Genomic DNA, 20,155 nt, shown 5'->3' with positions numbered 1-20,155 from the left:
CATCACATCTCGCGGTAGTCCTTGTGCCCACCACATCAGGTCGGAACTCAAAGCTGAATTCACCGCATCGACTTGAATAAGTAGTGGTTCGGTTGAAATCAGATACTCATCACGATACCAATTTCTAGAAGTCACCTCGAGAACCATTGTGAATATCAGTAATCCGATGCCGACGCCTCAAGTACTCGGTTTTACGGTGGGACTAGTGGCAGATACGAGTTTAATACGCTATATAGTCTACTGCCTATTAGTCACTAAGATGGATGCAGAATGACGACCAAGATGTACCTATGAATCACCGCATTGGTTCGCCACGTGATTTATAGTGTCTGCATATGCAGCTCATCGCCGTAATTCGGAATCCTTGTCCCCTAATCAATCCACCCCAGGCTCTAAAAGTGCTCTACTCAATCGTTACAAGAGTAAGCCCCTCAAAAGGTAGCTTCACCATAAAATACCAAATTTAATACTATTCGAGCCAGGCGAACAATATGATACAAGACTTCTTGGGTAGACACTGACATAGATACTGTAGTAGACCATGGCATTGCAGGAAATATGAAAAGAATTATAACTACATCAACTACGAGATTACTCGCCAGCATAGTAAGAACAAATTACACCCCGACAGCACCAGCATGTTTCGGCGCGGCCTGAGCATTAAATCCCTTCCAAACCTGATCCTTCGAATTCAATCCCCACGCCGTCGGACTATCATCATGTACCGTCGTCCTTCTCAAATCCCTCCTATACTTGCCCTCAAACACACCACCCCCAGCGCGATGCAGCACACATCTATTATCCCAAATAATCATATCACTCGGCCTGTCCCACTGCACCGTAGTAGTGTACTTCCTCTGCGTAGCATGTTTATTCAACTTCTCCACCAACTCCCAAGAATTTGGGATCTCATTTCCGTCAGCGTCCTCGATGTGGTGTAAATGCGCACCGATATATAAATTCATCCGCCCACTCGGCTCATGCACCTGCGCTATGCGATGCCGCTGCATCGGGCCCGTCGTAGGATCCACATCTGCGAAAAACTCAGGAGAACCCAGTTTCCGCGAGTGCGCCATCGAATGCGCGCCCACATAATCATTCGCCAATAACTCCTCCTTCAATTCCTGGGGCAACTCATCGAACGCCGTTCGCGAATCGGCGAAATCGGTATTTCCACCGTTTCCAGGAGGGGGTAATTCACACGCGCGTAGAAGTGAGAAGGAGGCCCGCCGTGGGTTGAAGGTCGAGTCTGCGTGGAATAACCCGTTCCCTCGGTTCGAGTGCGCGCGTGCAGAGTTCGGGTCTAGGACTCCGCCGGTCTCGCTGTCGATGTTGCCGGCGTCGAAGAGTTCGTACAGGTCGTAGCGGGCTTTGCGGCCTGCGCCTAGATACCGCTTTATGTTGTCGAGTTCGCCGAGTCGCTCGGAGAATTTCACGTGTGCTTCGTCGTCGAGGCCTGTGTTGCGGAAGACGCATACGCCGTACTATATGGGTTTACTGTTAGTTGCGGTTCTTAGGGGGTTTGAAGCTATGTTGGGGCGGTTGATATAATCCAATTGGTTGTGTCGGCGTACCTTGGCCATGGCCGCAATGATCTCCTTGAACTGCTCCTCAGATACATCTTGGAAGTTAACTCCGCTTACTTCCGCCGCAAAGGTTGGATGTAGCTCCTGGACCGTGATGGTCTTGAATGGCGATTCTTGGATGAGACCGGGCATGTTGCTACTAGTTGTTTTTTTTCTTATTAAGATTGTTACTGTTTTCCCTCCTCCAATTCCAAGACTTTGAGATCTCCCACAAGAGACGTCACAACTGGGATCCCTCTACATTTATAAAATGTGCATTTTCGGCTTCAGCCGAATCATATACATGCCGAAGGCAGGTAACAATCGCCAGCAAGGAATCGTGCGGGGTATGCACTGGCGGCAGAACCTGGCAGTCTCATGATTACATACACTAAACCCGACTATTCGGCTCCGCGTCGTTCATTCCGCACAGAGGATTCCGATGGTAGATCATATCTTGGGGTAGTTCGAAGTTGAATACGAAAAACAACATGGGTAACAGTTCGGCGATTACCAAGTTGAATAGCGTTATGTTACATTGGTTTCGACAAGATAATTGTGGAACTATCCTCTAAATGTCAGCTATAACCTCGGGTATACTTTAACACACCGTCATGTATCGAAAAGGCTTCCTTTTATGGATTACATGAATCGGTATTTGTTAATTCTTTAAGAAATTACCGCTACATATTATATCTCCAACGTTATTGCTAATAATCTAAGCCTCGGCAGATCCAATCGCCATAGGTTCTTGGTGTCACCTAGAACACTCGCGTCTTTGAAAAGGGGGCGCTTGGTAGTACAATATTAGTCAGCCCCCTATCCAGTATGGTTTCACAAATATATTGAGCATATGGTAGATACTTACCAATGACATCACGTGAATATTCCCTCAACTTCAATCGGCCCCCTTCTCTTTGTAATCGATAGAAGTTCCGTATGTGACCGCAATACTAATTATGGCATTTAAGAGCTGCCTGGGTTGATTGATGGCTTTGTGGCATATCTGTGAAATTGACATACAATGGGGGCTTGATTGTTCTAAGAGCTGCAAAGGAAAACTATTAGACACATTCTGGGGGATTAGGGCAAACCAGCAAACGGGACAGTCATCTCGTCGTCGTTGACGCCTGCTCTGCTACAAAGAACTTCAGAAAAGGGCCAAAGGATTTCCCTACTACGCCGCCTACCTCGACGGAGGTCGTACAAGCTGTTTGAGTAGGTACGAGACATAGCAGTGCTCCGGCGTTCCTGATGATGACGGGTTGGGTAGGTACTGAGCTGTTCTTGCCTTTCGACGATGAAACGTTTTATGACAACGAAGCTACCATCCGCCGTAGGGCCCCGGAAGACCGGCAGCCGGAACCGGGGCTATCTACGGAAGTCGTCGTAAGCCCGGAAGCTGCCGGTTTTACTGCAAACGGGAAAGGACCTCGCAAATTCATAATGCTTCATAAAACAGTCTAATTCTCGCAGTAAACAAGTAAATAAATAAAAGCATTGTTGACTCATCCTTATTTTCATAGTCATCGTAGCAATCTAGTACCAGTGACCACTATCTGTACCCAAGTACCTACCTAGGTAGGTACACAATCTACCTATATAAACACTGCAGGGACAAGCTATCTAGGCAGTACTTACGGTGATATGTTCCTAACTACATGCAGATACATGTATTAATAGGTAATATACCTGGTATTAGCGTTGGCGCTTTAGTCCACTCGCGTTCTGGCGTGTAGCTGGTGTGTACCTAGACCAATTTAATGTGCTCTAAGAGTTTAATCGCCGTGTACCGAGTATCGGGGAGTTCCGGGGTCATTTGCCCTCTTGTACCTAGGAAGTTTGTTGATATACCAAGGGCAACTGCAGTGGTTAACAGTCAATCATCGCGTCAACCCGTCAAACGGTGTAACTTTGAGCTCCACATCTACCCCTTTCTCATAGTCACCAGGCACCGGTTCGGACGGCAAGTCGTATTTCATCTGAAGTGTAGACTCATCCTTAGCAGATCCAAAATTGCTTCATAATGTAAATACCTATGGTGCCTTCTACAAGTCGCTCGATTGCGTGTATGAGTCGGTTATTGTATGATCGGTACATGTAGGGTAGGCACCTGGCCCGTGACAGCTGGTTTCAATGTACTAAACCACCAGGGCACCTTTTAGAACCCTTCGCTGCCTATGTATCTCTCTTATTTAGCGAGAAACTAGGTACCTACGTAGGCCCTTCTGGCGATTATTCTCCGACTTTACGCCGTACTATCTATTTATCGTACCTAGGTATACGTAATTAGAGGAAGGAACCATAACCAAGGTAACTGGGTGCTAGAATAATTATCCATTTAGGTGAATCCGAGACATCCCTCCAGCCGTAAGAAATTCTCAAGCTTCCCAAATACGTAGTTTTTCTTTCTCCATCCCAAAACAACATCAACGAATAACCCCAACTGTTAACTCGAAATTACCGCCACGATGGCTTCTTCGTCTACCAACCCGGCTACTCAAGCCGCCACCGGTACGTAAATTATAAACAGGTATCTGGAGGGAAATACTAACAAATATACTGCTCGTAGAGCAGCATGTATGTCCCCAGTGTAACAAGCACTTCAAGACACGAGCCACCCTCCTCCAACACGAGGGAGAGGCACACATCGGTACAGTGTGTTTTTGGGTTGGCTGCACCGCAACAACGACTACCGAGGAAGAACTCAACCTGCATATACGTGAGCATAATCGTGTACAAGCCCTAAACGTCGCAAATGGCCATTTAATCTGCCATTGGCACGATTGTAACCATGATTTTCCGACTGTGGAGGGTGTCAGACGACACCTTCGTCGTCATCAGGTGAAGGCCCTGAAGAGTCAAGCATCTCAGTAAGCCGACTGGTATTGTTCGTAATAAATCCTATCAATCTAAATTAAATCATCGCTAACAACTAGCTAGGAACAATGCCTTCTGAGTAGACTTCGGTGGAAAAACGCGTAACGTATGTGTTGCTATGGAGGGAACTTGCTAGGGATGGCCTGTGGACGACACCCAAGGACCAGAATGTCAATTGTCTTTACAACCTTAGGTACCCAGATAGCCAATAATGATTGATCATCCACACTTGTGTCGTTCTTATACTGTGGCCTGACCACCGTAATTCCGTGATTAATCGAAGACGGGACTAATTTGATTGGCACTGTCAAGGTGTTCACAGTGTAAAACGCGGATTACATAAAGTTGTCTAGCTATCGACGAACGTAATCTTTTATATATATGGCAAACAGATGGAATTTACTAGCCACTCTTTTTTCGTATTCGATTCTACAGTGCCGCGTATCCACCTGCCGTTGACTTGATTCTAGGAAGGAACCAGGAGTGAAATACATTTAAAGGTCCTACCTATCCAACCCTTCACTCTCCTTCAACCCAAAACAACTTCTTTTCCCCTACCTCCTACTCACCACGATTTTCTTCGCTTTTCTTCACAATCATCTTCCATACCCTTTCTCGCTTGATTTAATACGAAAACAAAAACCCATCAACTTATTACAATGACCAACGACAACTCGAAGAAGGGCAAACGCACGCCGCTCCCCTACTGGGGTGGCGAGGCACGCCGAAGAGAAAATAAGAGAGGTATGTAGCCAACAAGCACACGACAGAATCCCGATACAGCTCCACGGCACTCTAACCTTTCCGCCTCGCGTCTATATTACAAAATAAATACTAACAAAATCACCAGCGCGGGACGGCGTTGTCGCTCCTGGTGTGATTCCGGGTGTCGCGGCGCTGGCCCAGAGACTCGTCTCTCAGCCTCCGAGAGCCCCTACTCCGGCCAAGAGCACCCCCTCACCGAAGAAGAGTGTCACTCCCCCGACACAGAAACAGGCCTCTCAAGCCTCGAGGGCCACTTCTTCGCCCTCCTCGCCCCCTTCGCCGGCGCAACCTGCCCGGCCATCACAACCTCCTAGATTGGCGGGTCCAACCGCGCTGCCTGACACTCCGGAGAACAAGACCTGCCCCGAGTGCCAAAAATTGTTCAAGACCAGAACCGTGCTTCTCCAGCACCTCCGAGAATCGCACATCGGAACGACGTGCTTCTGGGAGGGATGCGGCGCCACCCTGGCCAGCGAGCAGGGCCTCAACATCCACCTGCGAGAGCATAATACGGCGGCCGGCGACCACATGAAGTGTAACTGGCCGGAGTGCAATACGGCGTTTAGTACCAAGGAGATGGTGGCGCGACACCTACGTCGCCATACGGTGAAGGCGCGGAATGCGCAAGCAGGCCAATCAAAATAGTTAAGTAGCGTCCTTAAGCGACCCGGAGAGCCCCCGATGGAGTGCTATACCTTACCCCGACGGATTAAGGGCCATCCCGAGGTAGTCCGCTAGGAGGGAATGGACGGCATGGAGAATGGTGTTCATGGCAGAGGAGTTTTTGATTTGATGTTTTCGTTGACTTTTCTAAATACCGCGCCGTATTGATGAAATTTAAAAAAAGCAGTTGCTTTATAATATGGTATATCGTGCCTACCTACCTAGGTAACTAACATCTAAATATCAAGAAGCCACCTTCTCATCAACGACCTCCAGTAGGCCCAGGCTCTACCCGATCGCGCTTTATTAGGGAAGACGCGAACCGAGAGAACTGTTCGATAGTCTCCTCCTGACCCATACGCCTTGCCTGGGCGTCCTCTAACATCTTGCTAACAGGATCCAACCTCTCCCACACCGGAATGAAGTTATTCGTTGTCATCTCTCCGAGTTGGGTAAAGGCAAACTTCATAGCTTCGTACTCCGTGATACGAGTCGCGTCGTTAGACGATATACCCATACCAAGTATGTGCCCCTTATTCGCATTCGCCGTTTTCAGCGCTAACACACTCACTTTAACACAATAGATTATCATCGCCGCTAAACCCGATGCCAATGCCGCCGCTACGCTCGAGCCTGTCTCGTACTCGAAATCCGTTATCCTCTTCGTGACTTCCCTCGACGAAGTCCCGCTACCGAGTTGGTTCTTAACCACATCTACACCCGGTAATACGAAACTTATACCATCTTCGGGCGTCCAGTTGAATACAGTGCCGTCGTTTCGGGCGGCGCCGATGCGAAAGAACTTGTCGCGTTGGAAACCGCTGGGATAGTCTAGGTCCGTGAACTTCCCTCTATCGGGGGACGAGCAGAACATTAAGACGTTCCTGTCGACAGCCTTCTGGAGGACTTTGCTCATCTCATCTTTCTCCTTACTCTTCCCTTCTGGCATCGGGATAGTCCACGACATCGATATTATGGTCGCCTTCTTATCTAGGGCCGCTTGGATGGCCTGGAGAGGAAGGCGACGAGTTAGCATGGTACTAAAAGGGTGATGGTTAGGATCTTACCTGCGCCGCATATTTCATAACAATCTGATTCTTTCCGCCGACCTCATACGTCTTAAGTCGGATCGGGTAAATCTTAGCCATAGGACAGACACGCAGTATCATACTCGCCATCACCGTTCCATGATTCTTCGCCGACGAGAACGGCGGTCGGACTTTACCGTTATGGAAGTCGAAGCTCTTCCCCTCGAGTACTTGACCCGAAAACGCGCTATCGAATACGTCGACGCCGTCGTCGATTAATGCGACTACGACGTCCTCCTCGGCTTTCTCGATTGTTCCTTGGGCGCCCAGTTTGCGCGAGCTTGTGAATTCGTCGAGGGTGTCTTTCCAGAATCTACTCATTAGACCGGCGAATCTGGATGTGGAGTCGAGCCATCGGTGCGAGTTAACACCTTTGGCGGGGAGCGAAGATATTAAGAGGGGCATATCGTCCATCGTTAGTTTGCGCTCCTCGTCTATGTTGGCGTATTCGGGTTTAACCTTAATCTGGCGGGTATCTTTTGTCGGTTCGGAGTTGTCCTCGCTCCTGAATGTTAAGCTACGTGTAGTACCAGTGTTCAAGTTCTTGTTCACTCTAGCTTGGAACTCTTTGACCTTTTGGGTGATCCATTGCTCGTCATCGTAGGTCTACCTTATGGTTAGCCTAGTGCTGGGATGGGGGTTGGGCGAGGGGGAAATACTTCAGCAGGTTGTGGCATGTAAAGACGAATTGATTTGAGCTGGGGTAGTAGTGGTAAGCCTTCGGGTTCACTCCATGCCCGAAGAACGGCGTTGCTACCACTCCATCTTAAAACTAATTCCTTTAGCTGTCTATTAGGAAGTAATTCGATATTCTTCTGGTCTCCATTCGTCGGCTTCTTCGGTACCTTACTACTAACATGAAGAATAGTCTGTGGATCCAGATCCGTCTTCTGCCAGTCCAATTGCTCGACGACGAACCTCTCGAGCGACGTTTGAATCGCCTTGTCACTGTGGACTTTTGGCCCCGAGTCATTGACGGATACTCTGATGATATGCCTAACTCCTTTTTGGTACAGCCAATTAAAGAAATGTTGCATATCTTTGCGACCGCTTGCTCCAAATTGTCGCGCCCCTTGGCGCTGTTCCGAATCCCGCTCCATGTCGGCTTGTCGACCGGTTAGTTGTACGTTGACCTGTGGGAAATTTACATATTGTAAGACCTCATCGAATTTTAAGCCGGTCGCGCTGTTAGCACCGAATCGATTCTCGAATACTTTCCATTTTATTTCGCGTGGTATACGGTCGTAATCGAAGCTGATTTGTATATCTAGGGGTTATGTCAGCAACCGTTAGAACTTGCCTTGAGGTTCACATCAGCTCACCATCCATATTTGTGCCGTATAAGAATATGATGGCCATCTCAACGTCTCTCGTTCGCATGTAATGTAGTTTGAGTTTCGCAAGTATTTCATCGGAGTTCTTCTTCCAAACTCCCATGTTACCCCTTTCTCCAGTGTTGCTCTTTCTGCTGGTTTGTTGTGGCCTCAAAGGTGGCTTGTCTTGGACTGGCTTATCAAACCGGGAAGTTCCCGTTCGTTTGATAGGGGTATTAGGAGAAGGCTCTGTTGGCCCTCTCTGATGTCCAGTCTGAACACCTAGCTGATCTGGATGATTGTCCGATTGGGCTCTCCTATTAGCTTCCGCTAACTTCAGGAGTCGGTTCTGTTCGGCGACTTCTTCCCTCGCTCTAGCGAATTCCTCTTCCTTTTTCCGCTGTCGCAACCTCTCACGATCCAGTGTCTCGTCTCTCGGTCTGCCCGTCTCCTGACGCGATCTTTCGCGCTCTGCTTCTTCCTCTTTCTTTTTCTGTCGCAGTCGTTCGCGTTCATCGACTTTGCTAGTCCCCTCCTTTTCGCGGGTGGGTCTCCCGGCAAGCCGATCCACTTCGGATTTGAGTGCAGCGGAGTGCGACACATCCCTTGAGTTAGCCTGCATTCGAGCGGCTTCCTTGGGATCTCTAGATGCAAGCTCTTCGTCATCTTTGGACCCTCGGTTCTGCTCCGATGTCTTGTTCGCAGTCCTCGATTCGCTTGCCTTTTTGGCTGCCCACGCATCGAACTTTTTCTTGGTGGATGCTCTGGTACTTTGGTGTTCACGGTATACCGAACGCCCGCTCTTATCAACCATGTCCAGGAATAGTTTCGGTGGCCGCGGGGAGCTGTGAAGTGCATTCAGATCTCGCTGGATGAAAGTGTCAATAATTTCGGCTCTGACATCAGTACATTGCGCAAACTGAACTGCATAGTGCATTGGAGTCTTGCCGAGGTTGTCTTGAATGGCGAGTGCCTCGTCGCTAGCGTTTTTTATTAACATTTTTATCGTGTTGGCGTTCAAATTCTCCTCTAATGCAACATGAAGACTTGTTTTTCCTTCCTGGGCCTGCTTGCGGAGCGCATCATCTAGGCAGCTCATATGAATTGAGGCCACCGGAGCCGTCTCCTTCTCTTGGGCGCACTCTTCGCATGTGGAGACCATATACTCAACGAGTTGGAAATTCGACGCTCTAATGGCCATGTATAAAGGGTTATAACCATCCTTATTGCCATATAGCAATAAGTCTGGATACTTCCGGACCAATCGCCGCACGAGAAGCTCGACATCGTGAGATTCTATCTCTTCTGTATGCTTGACGACTTCTACGAGCACGTGCAGAAGATTTCCAGACTCCTTGGTTGACGACTTGGGAGCGACATCACCATATTCAGTAAGGAATTCATCGACATCGTCTTCTCCTTTAAAACTCCTCTTTCTCTTAATCGCTTTACTTGCTGCTCTGAAACGTTGCTCATAACCATCCTCGCGTTTTAACTGGGGGTCTTCGGTTCCATCTAATTCATCAAAATCAAACTCGTCTTCGGATATCCCGTTGGCCTCCACTTCCTCATCGTGTTCCCACTCGGACGACATGGCGAATAAACATCAATACTAATTCGCATTCTTAACCCTTCGGTATACGTGAGAGTTTTGAGTTGAAGGTTGAACGACATCTCGTCTGAGAAGGCTGGCTATGGGTAACGAAAAGGTACGGAGTAGTGGTCCATTCGGGGTTAGTGTCTCCCTTCCATCCGCTATTCCCAGCCAAGCTGACCGGGAGCTAAGACACACAGTGTAGACCAGGGTATAGCTCCATGAAACATCACAAGGTATTAATTACTCCCCCGCCCCCATCTTAATCTAATACCTGATAGGCAGCCAAGCTGACGGCCAGGGTAGCCAACCCCGGCATAGCTCTATAATAGTCGATCCTTCTCCTCTTACTAAAAGCCTCTCGGTCAAATTATATCTTTGTCAGCCATCAGCTGAAAAAGCAGAGAGAAAAAAGCTATAAATCCGATATAGTATCATACAGTAAAACCTAAGCTGGTGGCGTTAATCGAACCATAACCGTGACGAAGCAGAGCCCGGGTGGTATCGATGCAACAATGGAGACCGAAGCTAATGCAGAAACGGTTAATCTAGAATTGTTCGAAGCTGGGGGCGAAGAAGGCAGTGATTTTCACGTTTTCAACATCTCCGATGATCATTATCACCGAACGGAAGCTTTACAGCGCACTGGCGCTATAGATATCAGTTGCAATCTCAAGAAGGTTGTTCATGGCGCTATATCCCCCGACAGCGATCGATACGCTACTTTACTTGTTTTACAATGGGGATTCAAACCTCAACACAATACGCGCCGTATCGCCGAAGCAACTATTGAGCTTGAATTCACACCCAGTGCAGATGGTGGCGATGTCGAAGTCGAACGCATATCATTCGATGGCTCATATAGCCTGATGCCAACAACGCAGTCAGAAAGTGTCACGAGAGGGGCTGAGGTGAGCCTTGGAGCTAGCTATTTTGCAGATTTGAGTATTGGAGGAAAATGGGAAAAAACAGTCGATAGTGTGTCGTCGGATGCGATCTCGGTGAACGGTGGGATGCATCTCGTCAACAATATCCCACCATATCGAAGAGTAAAGTGGACCTTATTGGAGAACGAAACTCAGAAGTCGGGAATTCCAGCTTCCCTCACAGTCGCAGTACTCGTTTCGAGAGAAGACCAAGAGAAATTCTACTGCGGATTGGGATTTACATGTAAAACGGACAAAAAAACAGCCGCCCAAAGCTTCTTCAAGAAAATCCCTAAAGATGACCCTATCATATTTCAACCGGATCCTCGGGAGAAAGGGAAACGCCCACATAGAAACATCCTATATGGTGACGATGAGCTGGGTAGCGTTGACCTTGAGAAGTTGAGTGATGTAACTTTTACAACCATAGTTACACGCGCAACGAAGTCTAGGGAATAAAACCTTTCTGCGACTTATTTGCCTGAAAATTTCATCGGATAATGTTGAAGAGTCTCTACACAACTATAGCGTGAATATTGATTCCACTTTCGCCGAGGTAACAAGGGTAGGAGCAGGGCTTACGACACGTACGCCCAGCTATGCACGCGATCATCTCAGGCGCATAGGTCCGCTAGCCCTCCACTTTATAAAATCCAGTAAAATAAATTGCTATTAATTAAGTAACTAGGTATCTACCTAGGCAGCAAGTACAAAAACGTGAAAATAGCTCACAGTATCATATCGATATTCACACGTACCCTGGTCAATAGATGACCCCATTAGGATCCGCTAGCTTGGGTTAACCATACCATACGACGTGGGCTGAAGCTATGATCTAGGCTCCTTCATGAATGTTATTTTCCATTCACAGCTCAAAGGCTAGCTTACTTATGCGCCCTCCGTATTCAAAAAGGTTCAGGTGTTGCTAGTAGGGCATCAAACCCGAAGCTATGTCTGAAGACGCTTCCGAAAGTAATGAAGCATCAGCTCCGGGGCAGGCTTCGGAATCACCGAAAGGCGACGCTTCATTTCTAGAAAAAGATGTGAAAACACAAGACGACGGAGACGCCAAAAATGACGAAAATGACGATGCGAGAAGCACAGGAACCAGAACCACAGAGCTACTCACCCTTCCGAATGTTTTGCCTCAACCAACCCCAGAGATCCTTAACAATAGAAAACTTGGGTTGGACATCAATAAGCCTATGGGCTGGAATGGATCCGATTATATTGACTATGAGTGAGCGTTTTTATCTAAAAAATACTTTGATAATATGATCCTTATTATTGCGAAATAGCATAATCACTGTTCATGGTATACGGGATGACTACAAAAAGGTCTGGATTAACGATGAGGGCAAGTGGTGGGTCAGAGATCACCTCTTCAAGGATCTATCGAACAGACAAGTCGATTATTCCTATTTGATCTCGGAAAACTCGACTATCTATGAGCCAAATGGAATCCTTTCCCACGCAGAGGCATTAGTTACAGAGTATGCGCGAAGACGAGAAGCACTTGAAGAGGCAGGTTTGAATCAATTTGGGAGCGCGATATCCACTAATAACTAACAGACCGAAACCGACCGACCAATAATATGGATATGTCATGACATTGGAGGTAGTATTGTGAAGGAGGTCGGTATTTCCTGCATCGCTTTCCGTTAAGTAGCCCCTTTCGAAATATTTATACTGACAGCCCAAGGCCCTATCCCTGGCCGTTGCGCATCCGGAGAAATACGGGAAAATAGCCATCTTAACAACCGCCATCGTAAGTAGGACCTTAAATGGGTATATACAGTTTGAAATAGCTCACGGAGTAAGATATTCTTAGGTTGTCCTCATAGAGCTCATTCTATCGATGACCTTGAGGATCAGATATACCAGCTCATACAGCTTCCTGGACCTGATATAAAATACCGGGTGACACAAAAAGTCAAGGACCTCGCCAGACAGGTGAATGCGGCTAATGAGACTTTCTTGGCGACTAAGTTACTGGACCGTGCCGTGGTCTTCAACGTTTTTACTCACAATGTTCGTACAAGTTTGGACAAGTGTCCTATCGACGATAATGCGTCCTACATTGCGAAACCTTCCGGCCCATACGACGAACTAGCTAATCCAGTAACTCCCTTTCCACGTTATGCACATGCTATTGGCCATTCGTTCGAAGCATATGGCAGGATCGCTTGCCTCACGATAAGTCACATGGAACTAATGGAGGATGACCCTTCCGATGGATGGCTTCCGTTAGTCACGAACGCCATAAACATCCCCGGATCCAGTAAGTCCAAGTCATACAACTCAAGGAAACGGGCAGAAGATCTAACGAATAGTCTAGTAATTAAGGTGAACTACCATGTTATCCAATTTCAGGCACGTATTCTATCACTCCTGCCTCCAACGCGAGCCTTGAAAGTGGACTTCGACCCTGCGACCCCAAGGTCACCTATAGTGGCCTGGATCCGTAAGCATCCTGCGTTCAAGAAGTTCACCAAGCCTCCCCCTGGGCCAAGGATACTGCATATACACGGCAGTACGGATAGGGCCCTAGACATCGCCGATATCTCTCAACGTTTCTGGCTCGATTATGATTGCGCGAAGACAACAAGCGAATATCAAAGACGTCCCGAGTCCTCTACAATCTACTTTGAGTTTGACCAACAGGATTCCAGGTATAGTACGCTCTCCACTATGTTACTGTATTTCATTAATGCCTTGATATGGCGCTTTTGGGAAGGCCGAGAAAACGTAATCCAAGGTGACTTGAAGTTCTTGGATGATACGCGATCTTGGTCGCTCAATGATTTATACCATCTATTCAAGATCTTCATGTATCCTGTGGCCGTCAATCATATCACGTTCTTCATCGGCTGTTTCGACCAATGCCCACAAAAGGAACGGAATTGGTTCTTAGAGCGCGTTCTTGACGTACAAAGTTATAAGGAGAAGTCCTGCCGAATGATTATATCCACTGCGAATCGGGATGATTTGGCAGTCGATTCGTTCCCAGAGGATTCGCGCGTTGATTTAGCGGATTCCCCAAAGCCCAATCAGCCGGCTCTTGATAGCGAGACACGCTACCTGCTTAGAACAGACCTAGACGACCTTATCGAAAGGCGACCAATATTCAAGCATTATCGAAATGAAATCCAGGACTTACTGGATCAGTGCCAAGGCACGCCTCATTTGGGGTATAGCATCCTGAAATGGCTGGATCATGGCAGACGGGGCATTTCCAAATCTTGGATAGGTTGCGTCCTGAAAGATATGGCGCATGTTTCGCCACAGAACCTGATGAATGCTTTTTTATCATCTTTAAGCCCGGAGAAAAAGGCGTGGGCGAAGGATGTATTCCATTTGGTCAAATACGCCGCGGAGCCTTGGTCCCCTGAAGCACTAGTTGAGGCACTTGCCGTCCGAGAGTCCTCCGAGGAATTTTCTCTTGACGACCTCGACTCTTCAAGGTTAACGGAAGAACTCGACCATATATTCGGTGGCATGATCGTCGTGGACGGCCGTGACGTTAAATTCAGCCATAATTCGTACCGTGGCCTGGCCGACATCGATGTTACAGGAAACCCTGGAGATTACACGGCTAAGATAAACGGCGAAATCGTGGAGACATGTCTGAAATACCTAGGATTAGAAGCCGTCCAAGAGAAGCTGTCTAGCTTGTTTCCCGAGAAATATGTCGAGGGCACATACGCGACACAGCTCGACGAAACACTAATGGCGACGCAGGGACTAAGTATGATGGAGTACGCAGTCAGATTCTGGCCAACGCATTACCAGCTTAGCGGAAAGTTCAAACTATCTAGGCTTGTTCATGAGTTTTTCTCTAATCGGAAGAGTCGCGCGGCTTGGGAGTTCTATTACTATAAGCTCTCTAATCCTTTCAATCGGATACAGAGAAGTTATATCTCACCACTGCCGATTTATGCTATGCTAGGCCTGGAAGACTTAGTTGATGAACAAATAAGCAGGGAGAAATCCCTACCCTCTTTTAAACAGAACATCAGTTACGCCACGACGGAGGCTGTCAGAATCGGTAATGAACAGCTTTCGCAGCAATTAATAAAAGAAGTGGCTATGAATGACCAAGAACTTCAAGAAGCCTTGCTTTGGACAGCCGCACGAGGGGATAGTGGGGCCGTTGACAGTATTCTCGAGAAAATAGACCCTAAAACGATCCAGTGGTCGGAAAATATACTATGCCGAGCTGCGGCCGCCGGTCTAGACAAGCTTCTCATTGCTGCGCAAAAGTCCGGCTGCAATATTGACGAGACCAGGGACTACCTGGGGACGACCCCATTCGGGGTTGCCGTGTGGTGGGACCAACTACATACAGTCAAGGCTCTACTCGATTCTGACGTCAAGCCAAATTTAAATATCCGCGACGACGAACAGTCAACGCCTTTCTTGACAGCTGTGAATGAAGGTAACCCACGTATGATCAGTCTCTTACTGCAAGATGAGGCCGTCATCCACCACCAGACCTCAACTGACAGGGGCGTTATGCAACTTGCTTCGGAATCTGGCAATCATAAGGCAATAGAGCTACTCTACAAAGCTAACGCAGATATCGACAGCGAAGACAAACTCGAACCCGCTGAAGATGCCCCTAGGCCACCGTTAATCGGCGCGGCTAGTTTTGGGTACAGCCAATGCGCCCGGGAGCTGTTAAAAAGCGGCGCCAAACCAGATGTCAAGTTCGGTTCGAGCACTCCAATGTCTGAAGCTATTCTGAATAATTCTATCGATACTGTTCGAGTGCTTCTCGAGTATAAGGCCAGCATAAAGCAAGAGGACGGTAGCGAGAACATGCATTTGATGCGGGCTATCCAGACCGAAAATTTCGATCTCGTTTCCCTACTAATTGAGCATGGCTTGGAGGTTAACATAACCGAAAAGAATTTTTCGAACGTCAAAACGCCGTTATCTCTAGCGGCTAATTTAGGAAATATTAAACTGGTGGAGCTTCTGTTAGAAAAGGGGGCTGATGTCAATTTTTGCGGCGGAGATACGGATTCGCCCCTATTCTCGGCGTTCTATCGAAGCGAAACTGAAGTCGCGAAATTACTTCTCGAAAAAGGTGGTGATGTTAACTGGAGTGCAAGTGATGGATGGACCCCCCTTCACGCGGCGTACGATATGCCGCACCTTATACCCGAGCTGCTCAAACGGGGTGTCAACATTGATTCCATCTGCAGTTTCGGGACTATAACTATGATGGCGTCAAGACGTGACGAACCAAAAACGATCGCAGCCCTATTAGAACACGGAGACTCTAAACCAGACCTAGAAATCGTCTATGGGGACGACGGGACAGTACCTGAAGATATTGGATACACGGCGCTTCTTATAGGCTGTAGGAACAAGGCTCCAGAGTGTGTAAAACTTCTTCTAGATGCAGGTGCCGACCCTACATTCCGGCATAGTAATGGCGATGGGGCCGTGGATATCTGCGTTCAGAAGGGCGACTCGACGGAATTCGAAGAATGTCTCAAACATTTGCTACCTTATAATCCAGATTTGGGTCACATAGATGACCAAGGCGACACTCTTCTACATAAGATCCACGAAAATACGCTCTTATCTATCGTGAAACTTTTGGTTGAAGAGGGTGCACCAACAGACGTGGAAAATAACGAAGGTTATACACCTCTAGCAGTCGCGATCAATGAGAACAATATCGAGGTCGCGAAGTACTTGATTGAACAAAACGTCAATGTCAACGTCTACAGCTCCAAGTTTGGCAGCATTCTACACTTAGCTTGTAGCAAGGGCTCTTTGGAGATGGTGAAGTTGCTGATTGAAGCAAACGCCGATCCATCCGTGGTGAATCCCGAATACAGCCAGTCACTGCTATATACTGCTCTCAATATCGGGAATGAAAATGACCGTTTGCCTATGATACGGTATCTTGTTGACGATGTAAAGGTTGACATCAATGCTATGGGTGGCCGATACGGGTATCCTCTCATCCTGGCTGCGTCTGAGTGCTCGGATGAAGGCGAAATTAGAACCAAAACTTTCAAATTCCTCATTCGCCGTAAAGCTTACCTTGACGTGTCCGATGATCAAGGAAGACGTGCTGTACATTTAGCCGCTACCACATACTGGGATGCTGGTCTGAAGCTTCTCGCTGAAGCTGACGCAGATCTTACTGCCAAAGACAAATATGGACGTACTCCACTTCACTTTGCTGCAGGATGTGAATATTCCGACTGCATCAACTATCTCGTCACGAAAGATGTAGATATAAATGTAGTGGACCAAGACGGCTGGACACCGTTGATGGTAAGTGCCTGAGTAGCTTCAGTGGTTCTTTTGCCCCTCTCTATTCTGTGAAGTGGTTGCTGACTCCCATCATTATAGTGGGCCGCAAGGTCTGGTACTGTAACTACAATACATCTGCTACTGGATAAGGGCGCCGATCTATGGGCTCGTGGACATAGTTATGATGCTGACTGGTCGGCATTGAAGTTGGGTAATTTTGTTGCAAGATATATCGATATAGAAGACCTACTGGCGCCAAAGGATCTTACACGGAAGCGTTCGGATGGAGAGATTGAAGAATGGGACGAGTATTTCCACAAGACTCGTCCGGCATCTAACAAGTATAAAACCTGTTGGAGTTGCCTCGTGGTATGTTGACCATATTCGAACATGTGAGACCTGAGATGCTGACCAACCGATCACCCATAGAACATATGGGGTATTCAATGGAAGTGTATCGAGTGTACCGATGATGTTTCGCTTTGCTTCAAGTGTTACAGCCATAGGTCAACCATGCACAATCCCGAGCATAATTTCGAAGAGATTGGGCCTCTCTACCTTGAGACATCATCGCCAGCGCATAGTCAATCCGCGACTGATAGTGAGAATGCCGAGGAGAAGGCTCAGTCGGACGAGGAGACCCCAGAGAACAATGGGGGAGATGCGGTTGAAAAAGAGGAGGACAATGATGATGATGATGGTAAGGACGGTGAGGCGCTGGAGTTTGATAACGAAACAATCGGGGATGATACCGAATTCAATCCGGATGATTTTGATGTAGATGCGGAGTCTACTTTATAATATATTGGGTCACGCTTGGAATACCTTGACAGTTAATATCCAGGTAGTTGATTCACTCTAAATTTACGTGTGTCGGAACTGAAGTTCTTTACCTGGTTAGCAATATCATCCCTATTTTGGGTGTGCACCCTAGGAGCATAAGGCCTAGAGCGCTGTAACCCAGTGCACTTTACCAAGTAGGTAGGGAGTATCTCGCTATAATTGTGGCGTATGCGGTCGCCGCAGTGTGCTGTAATTTAGTGGTAGACGCTCCATGCGGGTGGTAATTCGACTGGTCAATTTGGGCTACTAACGTCTGCCTCCTGGGTACCTAATACCCGCCATGCGCTAAGCCCGCTAAGCTACAGTGTGCAGTCCCCCGTATTTATAGTGGGACTTGATGACCAAAGCACATCCATGGATCTGGGTCAGCCTAGGGTACCTACTATAATTATAGCGAGACAAACGCCATAACCCAACTATCTCTAGCGCGCAATTCCTTGTGCCTCCCCGCATCTTTTAATTTCATTACACAAAAGCCCCTGAATGGGAACGCTCTTAAATGTTTTTATGGTATCGCGTAAAACGCGTATCCGTCTTATAAAACCTCAGATCTAATCTTCTTGAGAAATCCTCTTAGTAGAAATGCCTAGGGATATGATTTGGTAAAGACTTTCAGCCGCGTAGCGATTTGGTCTTTGCCTTGATATACCTTCGAATCCTCTTCCCACTGGCGCCCAGTTGCGTCGGAAACTCAGAAATGACAAGACGCAAATAATTATAAGGCTACCGGCGGGTGGAATGAGCAACCAGAGCGCCTCGCTACTATCAGTACCAAGTCTTGTTACTTTAATAAGCGCGGACGAATCGCCTCCACGATCATTCAATGCCGAGGCTAGAACAATATACCCTATAACTACCATCTTTGAGACTGCCAGAGCCGATACAAGGCCCAAAACATCCTCCAGAGCATTCCTACTATCTTGAAATGCGTACGGTGGCTTTCTATACTGCCCAGAAAATTCCACAAGCGTCTCGACATAGCCGTCTACCCCTTGATGCTCCTGAACTAAATCTTTACTCGCAATCCCGGCCATCGCGAATAGTTTGTTGCTGATTGTTGGTTCGGTAGGCGTGCAAGTTTCGCCCCCCGTGAGATACTGAGCCAAATTTGATCCCTTTCCCAAAGCTCGCAAATCCAACGTCACCAAGCGATATTCAAACACATTTCGCGGGTTGACGACGCATGTTACCGCATATTTAGAGCCACCTGCACGATATTCTGGCTCATACCGGTTACTGATCGTACCAGCTAGGTAAGATGCATACGGTACTTGATTAACCGGCCCATTCACCGCGCCAAACCCAAGCAGCATCTTGCCTACATGTTCTTCGCCGACCAATGAAGGGCTAAATACGGAGTTAGCCATACCGCCATCAACGGAAAGGTGTTTTATTCAAGGTCTTTGTGATCGTGGCGCCCCCAGGCCATGTCTCGCCGAATGCCCTCATTTCACCTCGAGTGATCGTCAAATTATTAGGAAGCTCGACGGTCACATTCCCTCCCACTTCGCACCTCACGGGGTTAGATACCATGACAGGCACGCATTGAGTTGTGCTGACCAACGTGCCCCCATAGTGTGATGAAAGACTCTGGAAGACTTCCCCCGAGAAGATCGTGGTCGGAGCCCCGATCGCAGTCCGATCCACGGCAATTCCCGAATATGCATAAACATGGTCGGTAACATTTGCGGTGCTGATCCCGGGTGCAAGTTGCATCATGAACGATTCCGGACATTTTTTATTGCCAGCAGCGTAAAACTGGCTAGCATAGAACTGACTGCCATTACTGAGCGGCCAGCCATAAGCAGAGCGAAGACTCATGTTACAAGGTGCCTCGCACATACCAAGGCACGGCCGATCAAATGCGTCAGAGTACATGCCAAAGCTAGTGTCAGGTGTGACAGCGCGGTACGGAATTCTTTTCGTAGTCATGGTAGGCGTAAGCGACGTGACTATGGATGTAGTGATCAGAGCACTCAGGAGGAAGATCAAGAAGACTCGGAGGTGCAAAAGCTTCTCCCAAGAGGTGTTTATGTTCAGTACGGCTCGCCAGTCACCTTCGATTTCTTTTACGGCATTGCGGTGGCCATTATTCGGCGTCGATTCCCTCGGGTCTTGTACCAGATCCAGTTCACCAAGTTCCCTAACTCGATCTTCAAGGCCTCGTATCAAGCCATGTTATATTTAGGATCCAACCAATGCGGTATATACAGTAGCAGCAGTGGTGACGCTTATTAGC

General features: G+C 47.8%; 7 protein-coding genes across 7 annotated transcripts; 4 read left to right on the top strand and 3 right to left on the bottom strand.

Annotated features, from left to right (window-relative positions):
- Nucleotides 1-382: 382 nt before the first annotated feature.
- F4822DRAFT_279044 (taurine catabolism dioxygenase) lies at nt 383-2,268 on the bottom strand. Its single transcript, XM_051454842.1, has 2 exons — nt 1,575-2,268; nt 383-1,484 (listed from the first exon to the last, which is right to left on the bottom strand). Exons 1-2 carry the CDS (start codon nt 1,716-1,718, stop codon nt 618-620), a joined length of 1,011 nt encoding a protein of 336 aa, XP_051313079.1. The 5' UTR covers nt 1,719-2,268; the 3' UTR covers nt 383-617.
- A 1,768-nt stretch (nt 2,269-4,036) lies between these two features.
- Nucleotides 4,037-4,524, top strand: F4822DRAFT_430059 (uncharacterized protein; the record flags this gene model as incomplete). Its single annotated transcript, XM_051461211.1, has 3 exons — nt 4,037-4,079; nt 4,138-4,438; nt 4,509-4,524. 3 exons carry the CDS (start codon nt 4,037-4,039, stop codon nt 4,522-4,524), a joined length of 360 nt encoding a protein of 119 aa, XP_051313078.1.
- A 580-nt stretch (nt 4,525-5,104) lies between these two features.
- Nucleotides 5,105-5,855, top strand: F4822DRAFT_444070 (uncharacterized protein; the record flags this gene model as incomplete). Its single annotated transcript, XM_051463181.1, has 2 exons — nt 5,105-5,189; nt 5,296-5,855. 2 exons carry the CDS (start codon nt 5,105-5,107, stop codon nt 5,853-5,855), a joined length of 645 nt encoding a protein of 214 aa, XP_051313077.1.
- A 125-nt stretch (nt 5,856-5,980) lies between these two features.
- Nucleotides 5,981-10,125, bottom strand: F4822DRAFT_279022 (uncharacterized protein). The gene is made up of 4 exons (XM_051454841.1): nt 8,284-10,125; nt 7,621-8,228; nt 6,941-7,567; nt 5,981-6,882 (listed from the first exon to the last, which is right to left on the bottom strand). Exons 1-4 carry the CDS (start codon nt 9,866-9,868, stop codon nt 6,136-6,138), a joined length of 3,567 nt encoding a protein of 1,188 aa, XP_051313076.1. The 5' UTR covers nt 9,869-10,125; the 3' UTR covers nt 5,981-6,135.
- F4822DRAFT_279017 (uncharacterized protein) lies at nt 10,126-11,461 on the top strand. Its single transcript, XM_051454840.1, has one exon. It carries the CDS (start codon nt 10,384-10,386, stop codon nt 11,251-11,253), a length of 870 nt encoding a protein of 289 aa, XP_051313075.1. The 5' UTR covers nt 10,126-10,383; the 3' UTR covers nt 11,254-11,461.
- A 115-nt stretch (nt 11,462-11,576) lies between these two features.
- F4822DRAFT_406103 (ankyrin repeat protein) lies at nt 11,577-18,290 on the top strand. The gene is made up of 8 exons (XM_051458361.1): nt 11,577-12,034; nt 12,093-12,318; nt 12,367-12,429; nt 12,497-12,562; nt 12,616-13,075; nt 13,133-17,094; nt 17,173-17,442; nt 17,503-18,290. The coding sequence occupies exons 1-8, from the start codon at nt 11,745-11,747 to the stop codon at nt 17,872-17,874; spliced, it is 5,709 nt and encodes a 1,902-aa protein (XP_051313074.1). The 5' UTR covers nt 11,577-11,744; the 3' UTR covers nt 17,875-18,290.
- A 79-nt stretch (nt 18,291-18,369) lies between these two features.
- Nucleotides 18,370-20,155, bottom strand: F4822DRAFT_444066 (uncharacterized protein). Its single transcript, XM_051463180.1, has 2 exons — nt 19,430-20,155; nt 18,370-19,263 (listed from the first exon to the last, which is right to left on the bottom strand). Exons 1-2 carry the CDS (start codon nt 19,846-19,848, stop codon nt 18,468-18,470), a joined length of 1,215 nt encoding a protein of 404 aa, XP_051313073.1. The 5' UTR covers nt 19,849-20,155; the 3' UTR covers nt 18,370-18,467.

The sequence above is a fragment of the Hypoxylon trugodes genome, assembly GCF_022578975.1.
Source record: "Hypoxylon trugodes strain CBS 135444 unplaced genomic scaffold F4822scaffold_6, whole genome shotgun sequence".
In the NCBI taxonomy this organism is placed as follows: Eukaryota; Fungi; Ascomycota; class Sordariomycetes; order Xylariales; family Hypoxylaceae; genus Hypoxylon; species Hypoxylon trugodes.
The sequence above is the reverse complement of the archived record's forward strand: the minus strand, read 5'-3'. Positions and strand labels throughout refer to the sequence as shown.